The sequence below is a fragment of the Triturus cristatus genome, chromosome 8 (genome assembly GCF_964204655.1).
Source record: "Triturus cristatus chromosome 8, aTriCri1.1, whole genome shotgun sequence".
Classification (NCBI taxonomy): Eukaryota; Metazoa; Chordata; class Amphibia; order Caudata; family Salamandridae; genus Triturus; species Triturus cristatus.
In genome coordinates, this window is record NC_140591.1 from 1,128,484,178 (window position 1) to 1,128,505,061 (window position 20,884).

The window sequence follows — 20,884 nt, forward strand, 5'->3', positions numbered from 1 at the left end:
AATTAGCATTTAAAAAACCTTTGAAATTCAGTGAAAAAACCATAGGTTTCACACACGTTATAGTTAGGAATTAGCATTTAAAAAACCTTAGAAATTCAGTGAAAAAACCATAGGTTTCACACATGTTATAGTTAGCTGGACATTTTACTCGTAAAAAACCAATGAAATTGCCCCGTTATAGTTAGTTCAGCTAACTATAACTCGCGCGCCCGCAATGCACTGCTGATGACGTCACATATTACATCACTCATGACATGGTCAGTGACATCACTCATGACATCACTGATGACATCTCAAATGACATCACTGATGACATCACTGATGACATCATCCTTGTGATAGAGTGGCAGACCTCCTCTTCCCCTAATATAACCTTTGACACACACATTCAAAAATAGAAACTACAATGTTCAAAACAATGGACATACCAATACCAGTTAAAACAACCTTTTCAGTAATTCTAAGATCCACATACACATCCACTCATTCACCAACAGTCCAATTCAGTCACTCATACATGTACTCACTCATCATATGTACTCATACACCTATACATCCTGTTACACAATGCCACTCATCCATAGAGTTACTCACACACATAGTCACTCATGCTAACAAAGAATCAAAACTTTTAGATGTATGTTCAGGACGAACACAGTTTTCTCAAAATGAACAGCAAGATGCACATGAATTTTTGATGTATTTTCTTCAGGTAGTGGAAGAAGAAGGAGTTCCCATTGACATTTTTTTTGGTCTCTCTTATAAATGGGAACATAGTTGTGATAATTGTTATAATATATGTGGCTCTATTGTTGATAATGAAAGGTTTATTTATTTGACATTGCCAGAGAGTAAAACAGTCACTTTTGCAAAATTAGTTAAAGATGCTAATCATAGCATGAAATGTGGTGAGTGTAATTCTGACATGTTTTCAACATTAATTTTAAAGGAATACGGAGAGTATGTAATTTTAATGATGCAACGATGTAGAGCTGATGGTTCAAAATTGGATACTTTAATAAAGAAGTTTACAGGACAGCAATTATCAATTTCAGGAAAAACTTTTGTAACTGTTGCAATAATTTTCCATGATGGACCTACTGTTACTTCTGGACATTACACAGTTTATCTAAAATGTGAAAAAGGCTGGACACTGTGTAATGATTCCCAATTGATTTTCAAACAACGTTTGCCTTTTGATTTAGCAAATTCCTATCTAATCTTCCTGAAACCTAAATTTTAGAGAGACTTGGCAAGATCTGGACAAAATAATTTTACCATTTTACTGGATTACCATTGCAATTTTGTAAAAAAAAGATTTTTAAAATTATCATTTGGCCTAATGGAAAGATAACCAATTGTAATGTGGACTTTTTTAATTTTTAATGCAATTTTGAAAAACCAATAATTTAGAGATTATCGGTAACTTCTGCACATTTTAAATTTTGGAATGTTATTGGACTGCCATTGGAAATTTTTTCAAAAATGATTTAAAAAATTACTATTTGGCCATGTGGAAAAGTAACCAATTCTATTGTGGACTAAATAAATTATTCAAAAAATTTTCGTGAACCAAAATGTTACAGAGAATCGGTGAGATCTGGACAAATTAAACTTTAGAATTTTATTGGATTTCCGTTGGAAATTTATTCCAAAAAAAAAATTAAAATTACTATTTGGCCTAAAGGAAATGAAATCAGATGTATTTTGGAGTTATTTGAGATATAATATTGTGATTATAGTTCTGAAACAAACATATCAGACGGTATTTTAAAGAAATAAGTATTGGTATTAGATGATATTTTTTTACAATATTATGCATTTCTATAATGTTAAGTTTAATTAAAAAAAGAATCAGGGCTTTTTTAATACAATCTTTGTGATTGGTATTTTTTTTTGCCCGCTGTAAAATGATGAATGCAATTGCTTTCACAATTTATAGTGAAATGCAATATATTCTGAAAACAGCAAAAATAAGGCAAAAAGATTTTTTGGTAAAAAATGTAAATATGTGTACTGTATTATAAAATGTTTAAAAAATATTAATACTTTTTTCTTTTTTTCCAGATAGATATAGAAAATTTTCGAAAACTACAAACATTTTTAAAACTATTTTTAAAAAAAAGAAATGAATAAATATTTTTTCAGTGAGTATGGTAAGTCAATAATAATAATTGTAGTCTCTCAAGGACAATGTAATGTGATAAATGATTTTTAGTGTTTTTTTTAAAAAATAAAAAAAAAGTACGCGCACCGTACGCGTACGGTAAAAAAAAATAAAAAAAAGTTTTTAAAAACATATGTAAAAAAAAGATGAAAGATAAGGTTGGCTCTTAAAAGAACCGTTGTGTTCATGCAGGGACAGAGGAAAGGAAGCATGGGAAAATTATTCAAAGCGACAAATGTGCTGATCTATTTTGTTGTTCACTAGGGAAACACTGGTCTCCCTATGGCAAATTAGATCTTTACAAAATGTGCAATGAATATCAACCTTCCGAAATCGAGGGTTCATTTCCAGAGGGCCAGCAAAAGGAGATTCTCCCCCCACAGATGAAGGGCTCACCTGACCTGCAGAAGAAGGAGTAAGCCCTGCAGGTGATGGTCCAGGCTGAGCTGCTGTGGATGTACTGGCTCGTCTTTCTGAAGAGTTACCTCCAAAAAGATGACCATGTGTCCTTCTGTGTACATCCTGGAGGTGTCTCTTCATGGTGTGATTCCCAAAGGAATACTTCCTGTTAGGATTACCTCTAGAAAGTACACGCTGACACAGCTTGCAAGTAACTAAGGGTGCATTCACCTTTTGCTGGCCTTCTGGAAAAGTAAAATAATCCCAAACATAAGAAGGCTTTTGTTTCCTCGATCTCTGCCTCAAGACAGTGCTGCTAGTGCTAGCCTCACTCTCAGAAGAGCTCTGCTGTTCTGCCATCGTATCCCAAAGACAAACCAGCTCCTTCTCCCAAGGGATCACAAGCAGAAATGAGGGGAATGGGTGTGGTGTAGGAGAGTTCTAGAACTGAAAGTAGTTTCAACCAATCAAAAGTTGTGTTTCAAGATCACATGACCTACCGTACGCTTACGGTACGCTTACGGTACGCTTACGGCAAAAAGTACGCGTGCGCGTAAAAAAGACACGCGCTTGCGCGCATGCGCATAACAGTCACTCCCCGGCACTTCCGCGTAACGTGCGCGTGTGGCGTAAGCGCGCACGCGTCCCACGCGCAGTACGCGCGGCTACGCAAAGTGCGTAACTATACGCAAGCAGCGTAGATAGATTACGGACGTTGCGTAAACCGTACGCTTACCGTGAGCTTACGGTACGCGTACCAAAAAAAAATAAAAAAAAAAAAAAAGAACTGGAAATAAATTTTACATGTTTATTTTAAAAAATATATTAAAAAAAAATATTTAAGGATTTTAAAAATTAAAGCATAGTCTTTATAAAAGGTAAGTAAATTAAATTCAAAATATGTTTGAAAAAATTGAAGAATAAAAAAAAAATTAGCATTTAAAAAACCTTGCAAATTCACTGAAAAAACCATGGGTTTCACACACGTTATAGTTAGGAATTAGCATTTAAAAAACCTTTGAAATTCAGTGAAAAAACCATAGGTTTCACACACGTTATAGTTAGGAATTAGCATTTAAAAAACCTTAGAAATTCAGTGAAAAAACCATAGGTTTCACACATGTTATAGTTAGCTGGACATTTTACTCGTAAAAAACCAATGAAATTGCCCCGTTATAGTTAGTTCAGCTAACTATAACTCGCGCGCCCGCAATGCACTGCTGATGACGTCACATATTACATCACTCATGACATGGTCAGTGACATCACTCATGACATCACTGATGACATCTCAAATGACATCACTGATGACATCACTGATGACATCATCCTTGTGATAGAGTGGCAGACCTCCTCTTCCCCTAATATAACCTTTGACACACACATTCAAAAATAGAAACTACAATGTTCAAAACAATGGACATACCAATACCAGTTAAAACAACCTTTTCAGTAATTCTAAGATCCACATACACATCCACTCATTCACCAACAGTCCAATTCAGTCACTCATACATGTACTCACTCATCATATGTACTCATACACCTATACATCCTGTTACACAATGCCACTCATCCATAGAGTTACTCACACACATAGTCACTCATGCTAACAAAGAATCAAACATACATTTACTTGCATATACAGTTATACACACACCACCACACTTACTTCTACGGAAACTTACACATACTTAGTCTTTTAAACAATCACTTATAGAAACACATACTTATTCATACAAGAACTCTTTCAATCTCTCACTCTCACATATACTCACATATATACACCAATAGTCACATATACTAGTTTAAAACATATGTAGTTACTCATAAAGACACTATTGAGACAGTCATTCACTCAATAACACATCCATGCACACACTCATCCACCCATACAGTCCTGCACACATGCTGTGTTCAACACATACAAACAGTGAGTCACTCATTCATACACCTATGCACTACGTAATACCCCCCACCGAACCATGCAGACACTCAGACTGATACTCAAAAAACCAACTAATAACCTATATAGACACCCATGTATCTACTCACCAACCCATGCAGCCACTTATACACAAAGTGAGAGACTGATACAGATATATACATATTTAAACATTACTCACTAAAACATGTATTCACTATGATACACTTAATCAGTCAGTTAAACAATCAATTTTTCAAAAACAAATCATCCATTTAGACACTTATATACCCATTTATTCTTCCATTGACCTTGAGATATACATATATAAAACATATTTAATTTTCAGAAAAACCCACATTCACTGGATGATGTCATCAGTGATGTCATCAGTGATGTCATTTGAGATGTCATCAGTGATGTCATGAGTGATGTCACTGACCATGTCATGAGTGATGTAATATGTGACGTCATCAGCAGTGCATTGCGGGCGCGCGAGTTATAGTTAGCTGAACTAACTATAACGGGGCAATTTCATTGGTTTTTTACGAGTAAAATGTCCAGCTAACTATAACATGTGTGAAACCTATGGTTTTTTCACTGAATTTCTAAGGTTTTTTAAATGCTAATTCCTAACTATAACGTGTGTGAAACCTATGGTTTTTTCACTGAATTTCAAAGGTTTTTTAAATGCTAATTCCTAACTATAACGTGTGTGAAACCCATGGTTTTTTCAGTGAATATATATATATATATATATATATATAATATTTCATTCTTTTCTGATTAGAACCTTCATTTGGTTCTGCCTTTGAGGCTTCACTTCCTGAAACCTGCTGCTTAAACTTTCTTGACTGCACTTGAAACTTTAGATTAGTCTTATGGAGTTTCTTTTAAGGAGAACTGCACCTTTCATGATTTGCCTACAAAAATCCTTAAATAACTTTGCTTTGTAATTGCTATTCTAACTTCTTTGGATTATATTGACTTATGTTTAACCAGGTGATTATTGATTTGTGACTATTTTGACTGATTTGAGTTTGTAACTTTACTGAATTGCTAATAAACCTTTATAGTTTGCAAATATACTACTCTCTGTCATTTTATTTGGGGCAAAATGTGTTTCACTGTTATTGATATTCTATTGAACTATTGATGTTAAGCCTCAATTTGCGACAAAGATCCAGCCGCTCGAGTTTGGATCTCCAAACTGTTGAACGGTACAAAGACCATCCTTTTGCTCTGCCAATGACTTCTCATTCTATCTTTTTCCTAGGTCCAATTCAGGGGCTTTAGCCTTGATCTGCCACTTACCTCCATTCCCTGTATATATTTATTTGCTAAATTCCCAAATTACTATCTCTGTTGCAAGAAATGAAAGCACTTCCTTTTAACATCCCATCAGAGAAAAGCGACTCGAGCCCTTGTTACCTTCTGTTTGCACAATGGTAATATCTAGCTGGTAGGTATCCCACAAGCTCTACTGTGTAGTTAAGATAGTGTTACACTCAACAGACACATTCATCTCCTCCACAAAGAAATTCAGCCTCCTCTCTTCAATTTCGAGACAGCTGCATCAACTTCCAACTGGAACTAGAGTCATCTGCTGATTTGTGTCTTAACTATGAGCATGTTCCTCAAGTGTAAACCTTAATTTCAGTGTTGTTATACAATCCCCTTGCTTAAAAATGTTTTCTAGCTTTTCTTCTAACCTGCTGAGAGGTACTATTGGTATTTATAAGATTTACAATGCCCTAGCACTTCGTGCAGTAAAACAGTTAAATGAACAAATAATCTAACATAAACAAATATATTCCATATTGTCTGCGCTGGAAATTATATCAGTTTGAAATGTAATTACTTTTACACTCAGAATAGAGAAATTAAGGACAAAACACACAAGATCATTCTTTTTCTAGCAACTCACAGTCTGGGAAGCTCCCTGAAGAAGGATCATTTGCAAGCATATGGGAAGATAGCAGTTTGTAAATGTCTGAATGTTCCTTCTCTGGGAGCAAATTCAGCAAATTCTGATCCATGACATCAGACTGCAACAAAAAAGAGAAAAACAGAAAAGGCTTCGCTCAACAATAAGCTTCATTTTGACATAATTTTCTACTAAGATTACATTTTGACATCACATTGAGGAAGATTTATCCTTGAAGTAAATACAGAGGTCCCAGCTGGCTTGGAAACAATGATAAAAATGGTGATTTTTACTGAATGATTCTCTGGATCCTCATTATGAGTGCCCCATCAAATTACCTGGTATTTTCCCTTCCCCAAGTGACTCATACCACAGGTATATCAGAAACTTGGGGGAGATTACTTGAGGATTGTGAGTGTGACTGAGGGGGTTCCTCAGAAATGAGGAAGTACCAGGGAAATATTAATTCCATTACTTACTCCTTATATCATAGTTTTCACTGAGAGTGAATGCCTGAATGTAAGTGGAATTTCCAGGTGAAGCACCACTGATGAAAGATACATCCAGATTTCATAATTACATTGGGGTCTGTAACATCATTAATGGCCCCATCGGAATTATTAGGGAACTTTTAATGAGGCCTGAGTCTTGAGGTCTAACTTTTCCAAATTAAGAGAATGGGGAGAGCCCAATTGTATCCAAATGGATTTTGCAACTCAGTGGGCATTGTCAAGACACACAAGAGAACAACTGGTGGAAACCAAGCCCCATTCCTAACACTCCAATTGGTAAACAGTCAAAATATCGAAAATAAAATTTCGACCTACACTAATATCGAGTTTTAAATATCGAATGGACAGAATATCAATGTCAATAATATCTATGGACAGAATATCGACCCTAAGGTAAGTATGTTTATATCGATGTTAGTAATATCGAAGTTAGTAATATCTATATCAAATATATCGATGTTACTAATATTGATGTTACTAATATCGATATTTATATTATTGTTATGTATTTTATTATGTATTTAATATGCATGTGTTATATGTTTTTTGTTAAGTGTTTTACTGGTTTTAAAATATATGTATACAATTTTTATATGTTAATAATGGTTTTTTAAGTCAATTTTGTGTTTTAGTACTGTAGCGGGTTGTGGGTTTATAGGGGAATAGGGTGGGAAGTAATTTAATTATATGAAATTAATTATACATTTTTAGGAATTATAAATTAATTTTAATTAATTTTTGCGTTAAAGTTCTGTAGCGGGTTGTGGGTTTATAGGGGAATAGGGTGGGAAGTAATTTAATTGTAATTAAGTAATAATTTATTTTCATTTATTGGTATTGATAATTATATTATTGTTCATTAAGTATTAATTGGTAATTAATTTTTATTAATTGGTAATTAGTTTTTATTAATTGATTAATTGATAATTATGTTAAGTGTATTATTTTATTATTGGAGTGTGCTGTGCGTTTATAGGGGAATAGTCTTGGAAGTAATTGAAATCTTATCAAGTAATTATTAAATTTGTTGTTGGGTGTTGATAATTAATTAATTGGACATTAATTATTAATTGGTAAATATTTTAAATTATAAAATTTTGGTTATGAAAAATAATTTGTTGTTGATCATTAATTGTGAATTAAATATGATTAAATATTATGTATTGCTATTTCTAAATAATATATGAATAAGTAATTATTAATTGGTAATTAATGTTTCATTATTATTTTGTGGTATAATTTTTGTTAATTGTTCAATATTTTTTAATTGGTGATTACTTTTTAATAATTCATATGTTTTTGGTTATGAAAAATATTTTGTTTAATATTTATTATTGGGTAATTAATATTTATTAATTATTTTTTATTGGTATTTATTATTAATTTATTGTTAATTAATTATTAATTGGTAGTTATGTTTGTAATCATAATTTATTGGTATTTGTAAATAATGTTGAGTTATTTAATAATTAAATCACTAATTATTTTAAATAATTATTTTATTTATAAGTATGTTATTTTTAACTTCTACGCTATCCAACACTTTCCCTACTGTTGTACTCTCTGGAGTTGGAATAGTAATTTTTATCCCTATGCTATCCAGTACTTTCTGTACTATTGCACTCTCTGGAGTTGGAATAGTAATTTTGATCCTTACGCTATCCAACACTTTCCCTACTGTTGCACTCTGTGGAGTTGGAATAGTAATTTTTACCCCTACGCTATCCAACACTTTCCCTACTGTTGCACTCTCTGGAGTGGGAATAGTAGTTTTTACCCCTTCGCTATCCAACACTTTCCCTACTGTTGCACTCTCTGGAGTTGGAATAGTAATTTTTACCCCTACGCTATCCAACACTTTCCCTAATGTTGCACTCTCTGGAGTGGGAATAGTAATTTTTACCCCTAAGCTATCCAACACTTTCTCTACTGTTGCACTCTCTGGAGTTGGAATAGTAATTTTTACCCCTACGCTATCCAACACTTTCCCTATTGTTGCACTGTCTGGAGTGAGAATTATAATTTTTACCCCTACGCTATCCAACACTTTCCCTACTGTTGCACTCTCTCGAGTGGGAATAGTAATTTTTACCCCTACGCTATCCAACACTTTCCCTACTGTTGCACTCTCTGGAGTTGGAATAGTAATTTTTACCCCTACGCTATCCAACACTTTCCCTAATGTTGCACTCTCTGGAGTGGGAATAGTAATTTTTACCCCTACGCTATCCAACACTTTCTCTACTGTTGCACTCTCTGGAGTTGGAATAGTAATTTTTCCCCCTACGCTATCCAACATTTTCCTTACTGTTGTTTTTTTTGGAGCTGGAGTAGTAGTTTTATTGTCTGTGCTATTTAATATTTTTTGTATTATTTTAGCTAATGTAATATATAATTAATTTTAACAATATTCAAATTAAATGTAATTTTTTAAATGTGTTATATATAATTATTTAATTTTTATTCATGTTATTGTTTTCTGTTTATGATGTATTTGTAATTTATAATAATTTTAAATAATTTATAAGTTATTAACACCATTATTAAAACTGATTAAGTAAGTATATATATTATATATTATATGTATATGTTTAATGTTTTATTAAATTATATATAATAATTATTAATTTTAAACATTATTAAATATATTTGATTATGTTTGTTTTATTTATAAGTATTATTTGGTTTATTTAACATATTTTTTTTAAACTAAAAAATACCCTATATTTTTAAAAACGATATTTTTGACATTCTATATTTTATTTTCGATATTTTTGTACTTACCATGTTGTAGATAGGATGTCGATATTCTTGACATCAATATTTTTGCTCCGATATTTTTGTAGGTCGATTTTTTGACCTTCGATATTTTGTCAGTGATCCACTCCAATTAGAAACTTTTGTGCTGCTTTTCTTAGGGAAAGGGGATAGGCCATGCCCTACCTGCACTGCATTATACTGCGTGGGGTGCAATAAAAGGAGACCACTCTGGTATATCCAGCCCATATGACGAGCCCTTGGACAATAGGAAGCTTCATTCAGCCCGTCGTCAGAGCCTCAGTGTTGGTATCTATGGTGACTGGTGATATTGTGGGGCTGAGCAGAAGACTTCCCTAAAGAGTGCCCGGGTATCATGGTCTATGTCGTCCTATTTGAAGCAACACATTTCTGTACAACATGATCAGCACAGTTTTTTTTAAACTGAGTTTGTTGGCATTTTAGCATATTTTTACACAACCATTTTCTTACAATGTACTTGCAGTTGATAGAAAGGCACATCAATACAGATTGTGTTCGAAAGACAGGCAGGCACATGAAGTACTCCTAACATCTCCGTGGGTTGTGGCATTGTATGTACAGTGAGTCTTACTAACATTCTGAGTATGCATTAGTATACACAGTACTACTGGGGGTCTGGTGTATGATCTGTAGTCAAGAGTCCCCCCTAGATAAAACCATAAAGAAGTGGGGACGAACTGCCAAACAATTGTCTCAAGGGAACCGTGTTTTACCTTTAGGGGTAGAAGTGTGGGAAGGAGACACTCGAGGCGGGGGGAGGGGAGCATGGTCCTGACTAAAGTCTGCTGAGCCGCCCGTGTCCCGGGCAAGGTGGTTCACGCTGGGGGGGAAATACCTACATAGAGGGGGTGGGGTTCCATCCCATGGGGGGACCAGTATGCAGCCCTCCCATTGCAGCGGGGAGGGACAATCTGTTCCTCAGCTGACCTCCGAGTTTATCTCGTCAGGTGTATCTGACCCTCCCAAGCCCAATTCAGTGTTGTCTGTGGGGTTTTCCCATGCATTATCGACCTCTGCCCATAGTCCTGCTGTGGGGCGGCTGCGCACCCCACTTGCCTCCTCGATCAGCAGGGCTTTCTCCTCTGCTCTCGCCCATGTGACCTTATCTGTCCCTCAGAACCCCAGAATGGGGCCCACACTAGATTTCCAGGCCATCCCCATCCGCCTTTTGGGTATTGCAAGTGCCAGGTCTAAAAACCTATTACCAACTTTTCTGGGCCTAGGCATAGGAAATGCACCCAGGAGACAGGTCCCTACTGTGTACGGGATGGAGAAATTAAGCTTGCACAGCCTGCCCCCCGTAGGAGGTCGTCGCATTGTGGCAAGTGACACTCTGGCTGCTACTGTCCCAGATAATTTCCTTAAGAGTGAATCTAGCTGCAGGAACTAAGACCCAAGCATGCTGACTAGGAGATTTGAGAAAAAATAAAGCAGTCTCAGGAGCATCTTCATTTTCGAGACTGCAATGAGTGTAATTAGCAGCAGCTGGAGCAACATCCAGAAAGACACACAGGACCTAAGGGAGTGCAGTGCCCCTCCCAGATTACTGTTCCTCAAGTCTGCTGATGTGTGGTAGATCTGGATACCCAGATAGTTAAATGTGTCGGGGGCCCAAACTAAGTCTGGTGGGGCAGCTGGCAGGCGCAGGGAATCAATCCTAGCTGGGAATAGAGAGGTCTTAGCTTGGTTAACCCGGAGGCCCGAAAGAGAGCCAAAGTTTCCCAGGACTCTCATCAAGAGGCCAACATCCGAGGCACTGTTCAAAATGTAAAGCAGAAGGTCATATTCATAGAGGGATACGATATGTTCACATTCACCCACTACAATGTCCATTCCTCTGCCCTCTAGTCCCAGCAACTCCACCAACAACTCTATTGCCAAGACGAAGGGGGGGGGGCAACGGGCAGCCCTGGCACGTCCAGTGATGATTATCCTATTACTGTGAAATTGTGGTGCACGTTTTAACCCAAGCGGTCGGGAGGATGTACAACAGTCTCACCCAGTTGAGCCATGTGTTCCCAAGGCCCATGCTGGTCATGACCTCTTTGAGAAAGTCCCAACGGAACGTGTTCAACGCATTCTCGAGGTCACACACGATCAAGGCACCGGGGGGGAGGGTAGCCTGCACATTAGATCTATACAGGATATGGAAATTAAGAGAAGTGTTTTGCGTGGATATCTAGCTGGTTTGGTCTGTATGGATTATCAATTGCACATGCTGTAGTAATTGAGTAGCTAGGACCTTGCTAAGGATTTTGAAATCCATGCTCAGCATGGACGGAGGGCGAAAAGTCACAACGGGGGCCTCTAGGGCTTTGGGTTCGGGGAACAGCACTACTATTGCCTTCTGTCTCGAGGCCAGATGGGGCCCTGAAACAAATGATTTGGCATACACTGAATCCATGCTGGGAGCCAGCATCCTTACGTATGTCGAGTAAAGCTCCGCAGGTAATTCATCTGGTCCCGGGATCTTACTCGTGAACATATCCTTTAGGGCAGTCTAAATTTCCTGGGACGTCACTGGGCCCCCCAGCCCCTGTATCTGTCCCAGTGGCAGTGTACAGAGCGAGAGATGGTCCAGCAAGGCCCGTACTGGCCCAGTAGTTACCTGGTCCAGGTGTTGATAGAAGAGTATATAATAATCTAAGAAGACAGCGTTTATGGCCTTGGGGAAGTACAATTCTCACCATCAGGAGTTAGCAAAAGAGTAATGGGTGTGCCCCGGGTTTCTGGCTTGATCAACAAAGCCAACAGTTTCCCAGCCTTGCCCTCATCTTCATGTGCGCTAGTACTGAGGTGTATCTTTTCTTCGAAGCTTGTAATCTTACAAGAGTCACTGGGCCAGCACCCAGGGCATTATCACAGACATGCAGCTCCTTGTCCCGTTCCCACAGCTCCTTGACTAATTCCCTCTGGATGCCCACACAATTGCTCAGGCAGAGTCCTTGGACAACCACCTTGAGGGCCTCCCATTCAATCGTGCAATCAGTTGCTGTGCCTTGGTTGACCCCATAATATCTCTCTATGGCTTCCTGCAAGGAGTCTCTGTAATGAACATCGACCAGAACTGTTGGGTGCAGACACCATGTGGGGATCTTCGGACGCTCGTCCTCATGTTGAAAGCCCAGCAGGAGCGAGAGTGTGCCCCAGATATTCCGTCCGAGTCACGTGTTGGCTTAGTCTATCGGAGCAAATTTAAAGGTCAAGTTGAGTATGTAATTGGCGTATGTGGGAGTAGTAGGAGTAGTCTTGCACCGTGCCCGGTTGTAAACTCCAGACATTCTCCAAGCCCCAGTCGTGTAACCAGTATTAGAGTCCCGCAGCTGTCCTATGGGCCAGCGCTCCCGGTAGAGGCGGTGTGGAACGATTCATATCCACATCTACTATGCAGTTGAAGTCCCACCCCCTAGCAACAATGCCTCATTCAAATGATGGCTCAGAGGTGCAGAAAGTGTGTGAAGGCATGCCAGTGGCGACAGGCATGGCTCACGGGTGGTGGGTGGGTGCAGTGGGATTGCGGGGGGGTTCGTGTGTGGGGGCTACGGTGGGGGGGCATGAATATAAAAAAACATTCAAATAAATAAACCTACCTTGCCGCCGGGTCCCGCGCCTCTACTCCTGCTCTTCTCAGGGAACTCGAGGAATAGGAAGCACAGCAGCCCCCACTGACCACTCAGCGTTGTGATTGGTAAGCACCCTGGCTCCCCTGACCAGCATTGTGATTGGGTTTGAGCGTCCTGGTTCAGCGCTCAACCAGGGAATGGGGGCCTGGGCATGTTCTCCACGCAGGCTGTAATGCAGCCTGCATGGAGAACGGGGAAAGCGTGCATGACTGGTTTGGGAGGCCCAAGAGGGCCCACCAAACAGTCATTGCACACTTAGGAGTGGGCAAACCACTCCTACCCTGTCCTGAGAGTAAATCAACCCCGTCCACTCGCCCGCCTGCAAAACAGCACGAAGCACAAAATGATAATAAAGCAAAGTTATTATCATTTTATGTTTCTACCATGCACTGCTTAAAAGCAGTGGGTGGATGCTTCTCCGCCATAGTAGAGGAGCTGCCACTGAGGTATGCTACCTGGTCCTGGTTTGGTACACACACGCTCCCCAGTGTGAACTGCCTGTCATGTAAACGCCCCACAACCAGGACATAGCACCGCTCCTTGTAATCTTTGTGTGTATTGCTTCAAAGGGGATTCCTGCCCTTACCCGCAGGAGGGCCCCCCAGGCATACGCTGTGTATGTTGTTGCATACACCTGCCCTCGCCAACACCACCATAGGCGTTCCACTTTGACCCCGGTGAGGGGTGCTTCCTGTAACATAGCAATATTTATTCCCCTGTGTGTGAGGTATCTATGTATGGCATAACGTTTTGCTGCAGACCCCATTCCTTGGGTGTTCCATGTCAGAAGAGTGATGTCACGTTGTGGGTCAGTCATTTGACGGGCAGGTGGAAGAAAGCCTGAGCACCCCCCCATAAGCCCAGCCCACCACAGCACAGCATGCCCAATGGTCCCCAGGACAATAGATATATAAAAGAAGCACAAACTCCCCAACCCAAGAGCAGTCCTGCAATGTCTGACCACCTTAACTGCACTGACGGAAACTGTCAGTCAACAGTGGCGCCACAATCCAAGGGCCAGTGGGATGACGGGGGTAATCTAGTATGTGCATTGCAGTCCTGCAACAGACACAATTAAAGAAAACATCCCACAGTTACCATAGGCATCTAGTTACGATCAGGAATCCAGGCCGGGGTGAAGCCCCTGCTTCCATCAGCCTGGTTGTTATGTCATGCGATCCCCCAGGGTAATTCGCTCTGGAGTGCCATGGCATCTCCACCCAGTGCACACCAGCCAAGGCAACAGTGATTCTCCACCACTCACAGGGGTGAAGGGGGTACCACTCCGCCCCACTGGCAAGTGTGGGAGACAGCCAGCAGGATCAGCCAGCAGTCGACCTCTCCCAATCAGAGCAGGTCCTCTGCAGTCTGTGTCAAGACTACAGATAGGTCCCCACCCTCCGAAGCAGAGTCACCAGAGATCGATCCCATCGAGTGCGCTCCGATGAGTGACTGCTCTCCGATTCAGTGGGGCTCTGCGCTGTAAGCTCCACTGCCACAAAGAGTGCTTTGGCCTGGTCTTTACCTGCTTAGGATCTGGATGGATTTTTAAGTGGCTCTCTGTAGTGAGTGCGGCTCAAGCATTTCTTTGTTTTGCTCTGTGTTGCAGCATCTGTTTTTCATGTCGGTAGCAAGCTGCCCTCCATTCTGTAGGATTCTAGCCACTCACAGACCTCTGCTGGTTTAGTGTAGAAATACGTGGTGTCTCCCAGGATAATTTTGGATTTAACAAGGAACATCAGGGAGTATTGTTGACCTTCCACTCGCAGTGCCTTCTTCACTTGAATGAGGCTCTCTTGGTCTGTACGGCAGCTGTGTAATAAGGGACATCATACAGTTTTCCAACAGAAGCAGGCTTTTTGCTTTTGCAGCAGAATGTCCCTGTAATGGAGCAGCTTGGCCACCACGGGCCTGAGTGGGTGACCAGTGTCAGGGAGCCGAGTGGGCACTCTATGTGCCCTTTCCAGTGTGAAGAAAGGAGATAACTGCACTGGGGCCAACCCAGCATGGAGCCACCCCTCCAAGTAAGTCACCATAGCACCAGCTTCAGTGCCCTCAGTGAGCCCCAGTATACTTTGGTTGTTCCGTTTGCTGTGCCCCTCTGCATCTTCAGTCCGGCTCACCAGCTCACGCACACCATCCTATAGATCTGCCACCTGCATGCCTGCTGGACAGGATGTAGCTCATCCTGTCTGGTCTTTGCATTCTTTACTTTTTCAGCGAGTTTCTAATGACTGGCACGCTGCTGATCGCGCACTAAAGGGTGGCCTTGGTGTTGGTAATGGCTTCCAGAATCCCATCTAGCTGCAACAGCAAAGGGGTACACAGTGGCTCTGGGGACTCCGACCACAATTCAGGGTCTCGGGTATGTATGCCCGGGGCTTTGATTTACCCATGGGTGTGGCACCACTGTCCAGGAGGAAAAGATTGAGTTCAGGCTATCTCTTCAAGGGGCGTCCAGATCAGTCTATTATTTGTGGGCTCCGCAACAGAAGGAGAGGTGTCAACTGACTGTAGATCAGGGTGGGGGAAGCCCCCAGGTCGCCCCTGCTAGTCTCCTCTGCATTCAGGGGCCCACTGTTAGCTGGGGCTGGAAGGCAAGCTCATGGTCCATCAGGGATCTAACTAGGCCCCATCACCCGTGATGTAGTGCCTGCTCCGCTTTTTCACGGGGTCTTCCCAGTGTGTCTCTGGCAGGAGCAAGGCACCGGATTGTGCCAGGCCATCTCCTCCACTAAAGGGCCTGATGCATGCTGTGCAGTAGGAGTATGGTTCGCCGCCGGTTCTGGTCTCTCCAAAGGGAGTGAGCACTCACTTCCCGGCACCTCGGTCCCCCGCATCCCCAGGATAGCTCCCTCCCATGCCATATCCTGCCCCGCTCACCTCACTGCACTGCTTGGACTCCGCATCACACAGGCCATATTGCAGGGAAGGCCTCTACTCGGCCCGGGGACTTCTGCAGGCGTTTCTCAGGACCGCACACTTCCACCGCAAGTGCCGATGTGGGCTTCAGGCTGAAGTCGGCTTCTCGCAGCCTGGGAGGACAGCAAGAAAAGGGCACGCTACCCTCAAGGCGCTGCCAACTCTGGTCTCTCCAAGGGGGAAGCACTCAATTCCCAGTGAGGCCCAGCATCTCAATCCCCCGCAGCACAGGGACAGCTTTCTCCCACGCTGGCTTCCGCCCACATTCACTTTTGCATCACAGGCATTCTGTGTTGCATACAACATAGTGCTTGAATGCTTGAGGGAAGTTCTCTACTTAGCCCTGGGGGTTCCTGCCAGTGATTCTCTGTACAGAGGGGCACTCCAACAACAAGTGCCGATGCGCGCTTCAGACCGAGGTCGGTTCATCGCAGCCCGGGTGTGTTGCAAGAGTAGGTGCACTAGGCCGGCCATTTCTGGTCTCTCCAAGGGGGGGTCACTCACTTTCCAGCGAGGCCCCAGTATTTGGGTCCCCCGCAGCCCTGGGATAGCTTCCTACCACAGTGGCTCCTGCCCCCGCTCACCTTGCGGCACCACAGGGACTCTGCGTCCTACAGGCTATAGTGCAGGGAAGGTCTCTATTCAGCCCTGTGAGTTCCTGCTGGCAAATCTCGGCACTGCGTGCACTCTGACCTCAAGTGCTGATGCAGGTTTCTGGTAAAAGTCGGCTTCTCACATCCCGGCTCTCTACCGTCTTGCAAGGACCCGCCGCAATGTTCATCAGCAGGCCCAAATCAGCTGGTAAGTACCATGCTGCATGGCAGAGTCTCACAGCTGCGGGGACGGCTCCCCGGGGGCATCCGACCACCTTTGCTTGCCATCCCTGGGGTTGATGTCACCCAGGGTGGGAGATTTGGCAGGATAAGATCTGGGTTGATGTAGAGCCGCAGAGTTATACGTCTGCATCTTGGCCTGCTAACCACGACTCCACATGAGCAGTACTGTTTTAAGTATGATTTTGATATGAGTGAACCATTCAGCCCTCCATCTTCCTTCCTTGCCAAAAAGCCTCCGGAGCCATGGGGACTGGAGCATTCTGCTGGGGTAATCTACAGCTATATCTTTTGGCTCTCCCACACTCCTCCGGCATCTCCATTGATCATGGTGGCTAAAACATTGGGCAACTTCTCTATAATCTGTTTGATGGATGGCCCTTTCATGCTTATCTGCAGCACTTAAAAGTGCTGGAATAATGTACTCATATTTGTTTGTCTTCTAACCTTATTACTTTGTGCTCTTTTAATGTGCAGCCTGGTCAAGTGCCATTCCCATTTAGAATGCTTGTTAGAAGCAATGGCATTTCACACAGGTCTGATGAATGGCTCTTAGTACAAATAAACTTGCATTTCAATCTTTACTGTCTTCATCATTCCCATTTTGTTGATGAATGCATATTCCAAGCCCCTGATCAGCGGTACTGTTCAGCAGCCCCAAACCACCGTTCATATTCAAAGTTTGGAGTTTCCCTGCCATGGTGCCACACCACTTTGAAAGCGACTGAGGGTTTCCTGAGGCATCCAGTCAGCCGATCGCTTTTCAGGTTGGTCAGCTGAGGCTCTTGTGCCTTTCCCTGGTTCCCTATCAACAACTGTAGAATTAGCTCACTGGTTACTCACAAGCTTTGTCTATCATGCGAGCCACCTGGCACTGCACTGCATGACTTGAAAATACAGGACCTGGGCTAGACCAGCTTTCCTGTAGGCCATGCGTAATGGTTACATCAGGGTTACAGGATCCGTCCAAGATCAGGACATCAGTACATGCCTGCATTTATCTGCTTCTCCCATTGACTAAGGGCATGACTTATGGTTTGGACACAGTACTCCATCTGACATGACCTCTGTTACCCTAAGGGTCTACCATCCACAAATTTTAGAGATGCCCACCAGCCCAGCTGTGGTCTGTGTACATTTAAAGCTATCCCAGTGGTTCCTTCTAATTTACAAAACATTTGCTATGACAGCTGATTCATTTATTGGCAGTCAACCCATCCTCCACCAGGGTGATGGAGTAAATTACTCCATCACCCTGATGGAGGTGCTGATGGAAAGATTTAGAAATGGCCACTGGCATAGCAGACATTTCTAGCATTGCCAGGAACTGCCATACAGAGCCGTACAGCAATTTTGCAAAGCTTTTTTGTTTCAGAAAGAAAATCCCAAACCAGGATTTCTTTTTGAAAATAAAAAAACAGTGCCCCCCCCCTCACTATGGGAGTTTCCTCCCATGATGAGGGGGACATTGAGCACTTTTCAGTGCACCTTACGTTTTTTTCCTGGCGGTGACGGGCATTGAAAAAGAACTACATGTCCACCTACCTAAATTAGGTGGATGAACATTTAGCCAAACCTCCTGCGGCCCTTACTCTGCTATCATCAAATTATGGTCCATCTGCATTTCAATGGGCTGGGCAGACCATAGTCTTGACAGGGAGGTACTTCCATTGCCATTGCAGCAGAGTTCTCAGTCTTCCAAGATCTAAATTGGGCCTGCAGTCTTAAAATACTCCTGTCTTACCACTGCATTCCAGGAGTAGCCAGAAGTACTCTTTGCCAGAAGTACTCTTTGCTTGCTTCTGGGTTTCAGTTGAAAATGTAGGAGTGCTCCAAGTGTATATCACACCTACTCACATAAACATGTTCGTGAATCGGGCTCTTTGTTTCTAACAGCAAAAATTGTCCAGCATCAGGAAAGAATAGTTAAATGTAAGAAAAGTAGACATTTTTTGAATGTGTACAATATTGGTGAATGAAGACTTAATGTAATACATAAGGTTGAAAGTGAGTCTAGAGAGTATGAAGTAGAATGGTGCCTCGTATGTCTGAGTATTAAACTGAAGGAAGGATTGGTGCAGGTACATTTGGTGGAGAGGACGAAGAATAGTATGCGGCCCCGGAATATTTTATTTTTATTGATGAAAGAACATTAAACGTCTTAGCAGTTTAACGTTCATCCTTTACTATTATTTCTGCCTCTTACTTTTTTAGAAAGATAAGTGTTTAGATGAGGCTGATGTCAGGACATTTGCACACAGGTGTAATAACATAGACAAGGCTGTATATTTTGTTTTTAATCCGTCTATACAATTCAACGATAGAAAAATCCTAGAAAAAACTTATGTAGAGAGAAAAGGGCTGCAAATCCCAAGGTGAAGACATCAAGGGAACTTGGGAATTAATTTAGAACTGGGATCAGTAAGCCCCATATCTGCTGTATTGGTTCGAAACAGGAATATTAAGAATGTGACGTGCGACTAGGGAGTGATAGCAGTTGTTTAGTCACTTGAGTGGGTTTGTCACATTGTGATCCTTGGCGAAAGGTCTGGAATGTTTGAGCCAAACTGAGTTCCTTAAATAAAAAAGTGCTTGTGGGTTGCAATCCTCTCTCCAAACTTCAAGCACTGGTTTCTCAGATGAGTGAAACAAAAACAAAATAGTTTTCTACTTTGTATCTCCAAGCAGCACACTACCCGCTCAAGTTGGCAACTGACTGCCGTCATCTCACCACTTTGGTCACTCCTAATGAGGCTTTCTGGTGCTGACACACACTTTTTAGTTTGGCATCAGCCATCTAAGTGCTTCAAAGACTGATGGCTAAGCTGATCATCAAGGGCATGAGAATAGGGAGGAATTGGCTCAGTTTCTCAATTAGTGTGAATACTGTGCACACATTGTAGAAGGGGTTTCTTTCTTGCCAAACTCAAAGGGAGTTCTAAACAAGAAAGGTGACAAGTATGAATGAGCTCAAGGTATGAATGCTTTGCTTGAAGAAACAAATTGTGAATGCCACAGCATGGTCTTTTTTTCAGAAGTTGAGGAAGGCATTGTCACAGTTGATGACAGTGAGGTTGGTCTTGGATAGTTTCGACCCAAAAACGTAAGGGTGATAGTGGTAAAGACAACATTATGTATTTTGCTTTAACAGTACTGCCATGAGCTGAGAAGAGATATTGCGCCCCGAGAGAGAGAGGTGTTAGAACGCATATGAACATTTAAAACATTTCTCTGGTGAAGAGGTTTTGACATAAAGACTGATCATAAACACGTGAGTTTTCCACTTAGTGATTATGGCACTAGCAAGAATGTGCAAATGAGGATTTTGCTATAACTTTACAAGTTTCATTTTTACATTAGATACATTTCAGGTAGGGAGGATTTCAGGGTTCTTCATCCATGTCACCTGTGAATACTGTCAAGGGAGACAAGTTATCCAAGATAGGAGATTGAGTGGATGATTTTTTGCCCACAAGGAATATTTGTCTTTAAATCCCTAGCAATTTCTCCCACCCTTTCTGATCAAGGTTTGCTCCTGTCGTTAAAGTATTAATTTTCCAGCTATATCCAGGGCTGAATTGTGCCTTAGAAATGTTTCTGAAGATGCCAGTTTTTGGACGCTCTATTTTCAAGTCCACCCTGACCTAGAATGAACAACGCTCTCCAAGCCCCTGAACTATCTGGTCTTGCCACCTTCTTGAAAACTGCAAAAAGAACAATTGATGGACAGAATGCAGAACAATGTCATACATTCACCCCAGTACAGAGATCTGGGCTA

At 41.5% G+C, this 20,884-nt stretch overlaps 1 protein-coding gene across 2 annotated transcripts in view; it reads right to left on the bottom strand.

The window, feature by feature from the left end:
* Positions 1-20,884, bottom strand: part of NPAS2 (neuronal PAS domain protein 2) — a 491,193-nt gene that overhangs the window by 246,152 nt on the left and 224,157 nt on the right. For both annotated transcript variants that reach the window (XM_085622764.1, XM_085622765.1), the window contains exon 6: positions 6,418-6,538. In XM_085622764.1, the coding sequence (XP_085478890.1) occupies positions 6,418-6,538 (121 nt within the window). The remainder of the gene's footprint in view (positions 1-6,417; positions 6,539-20,884) is intronic.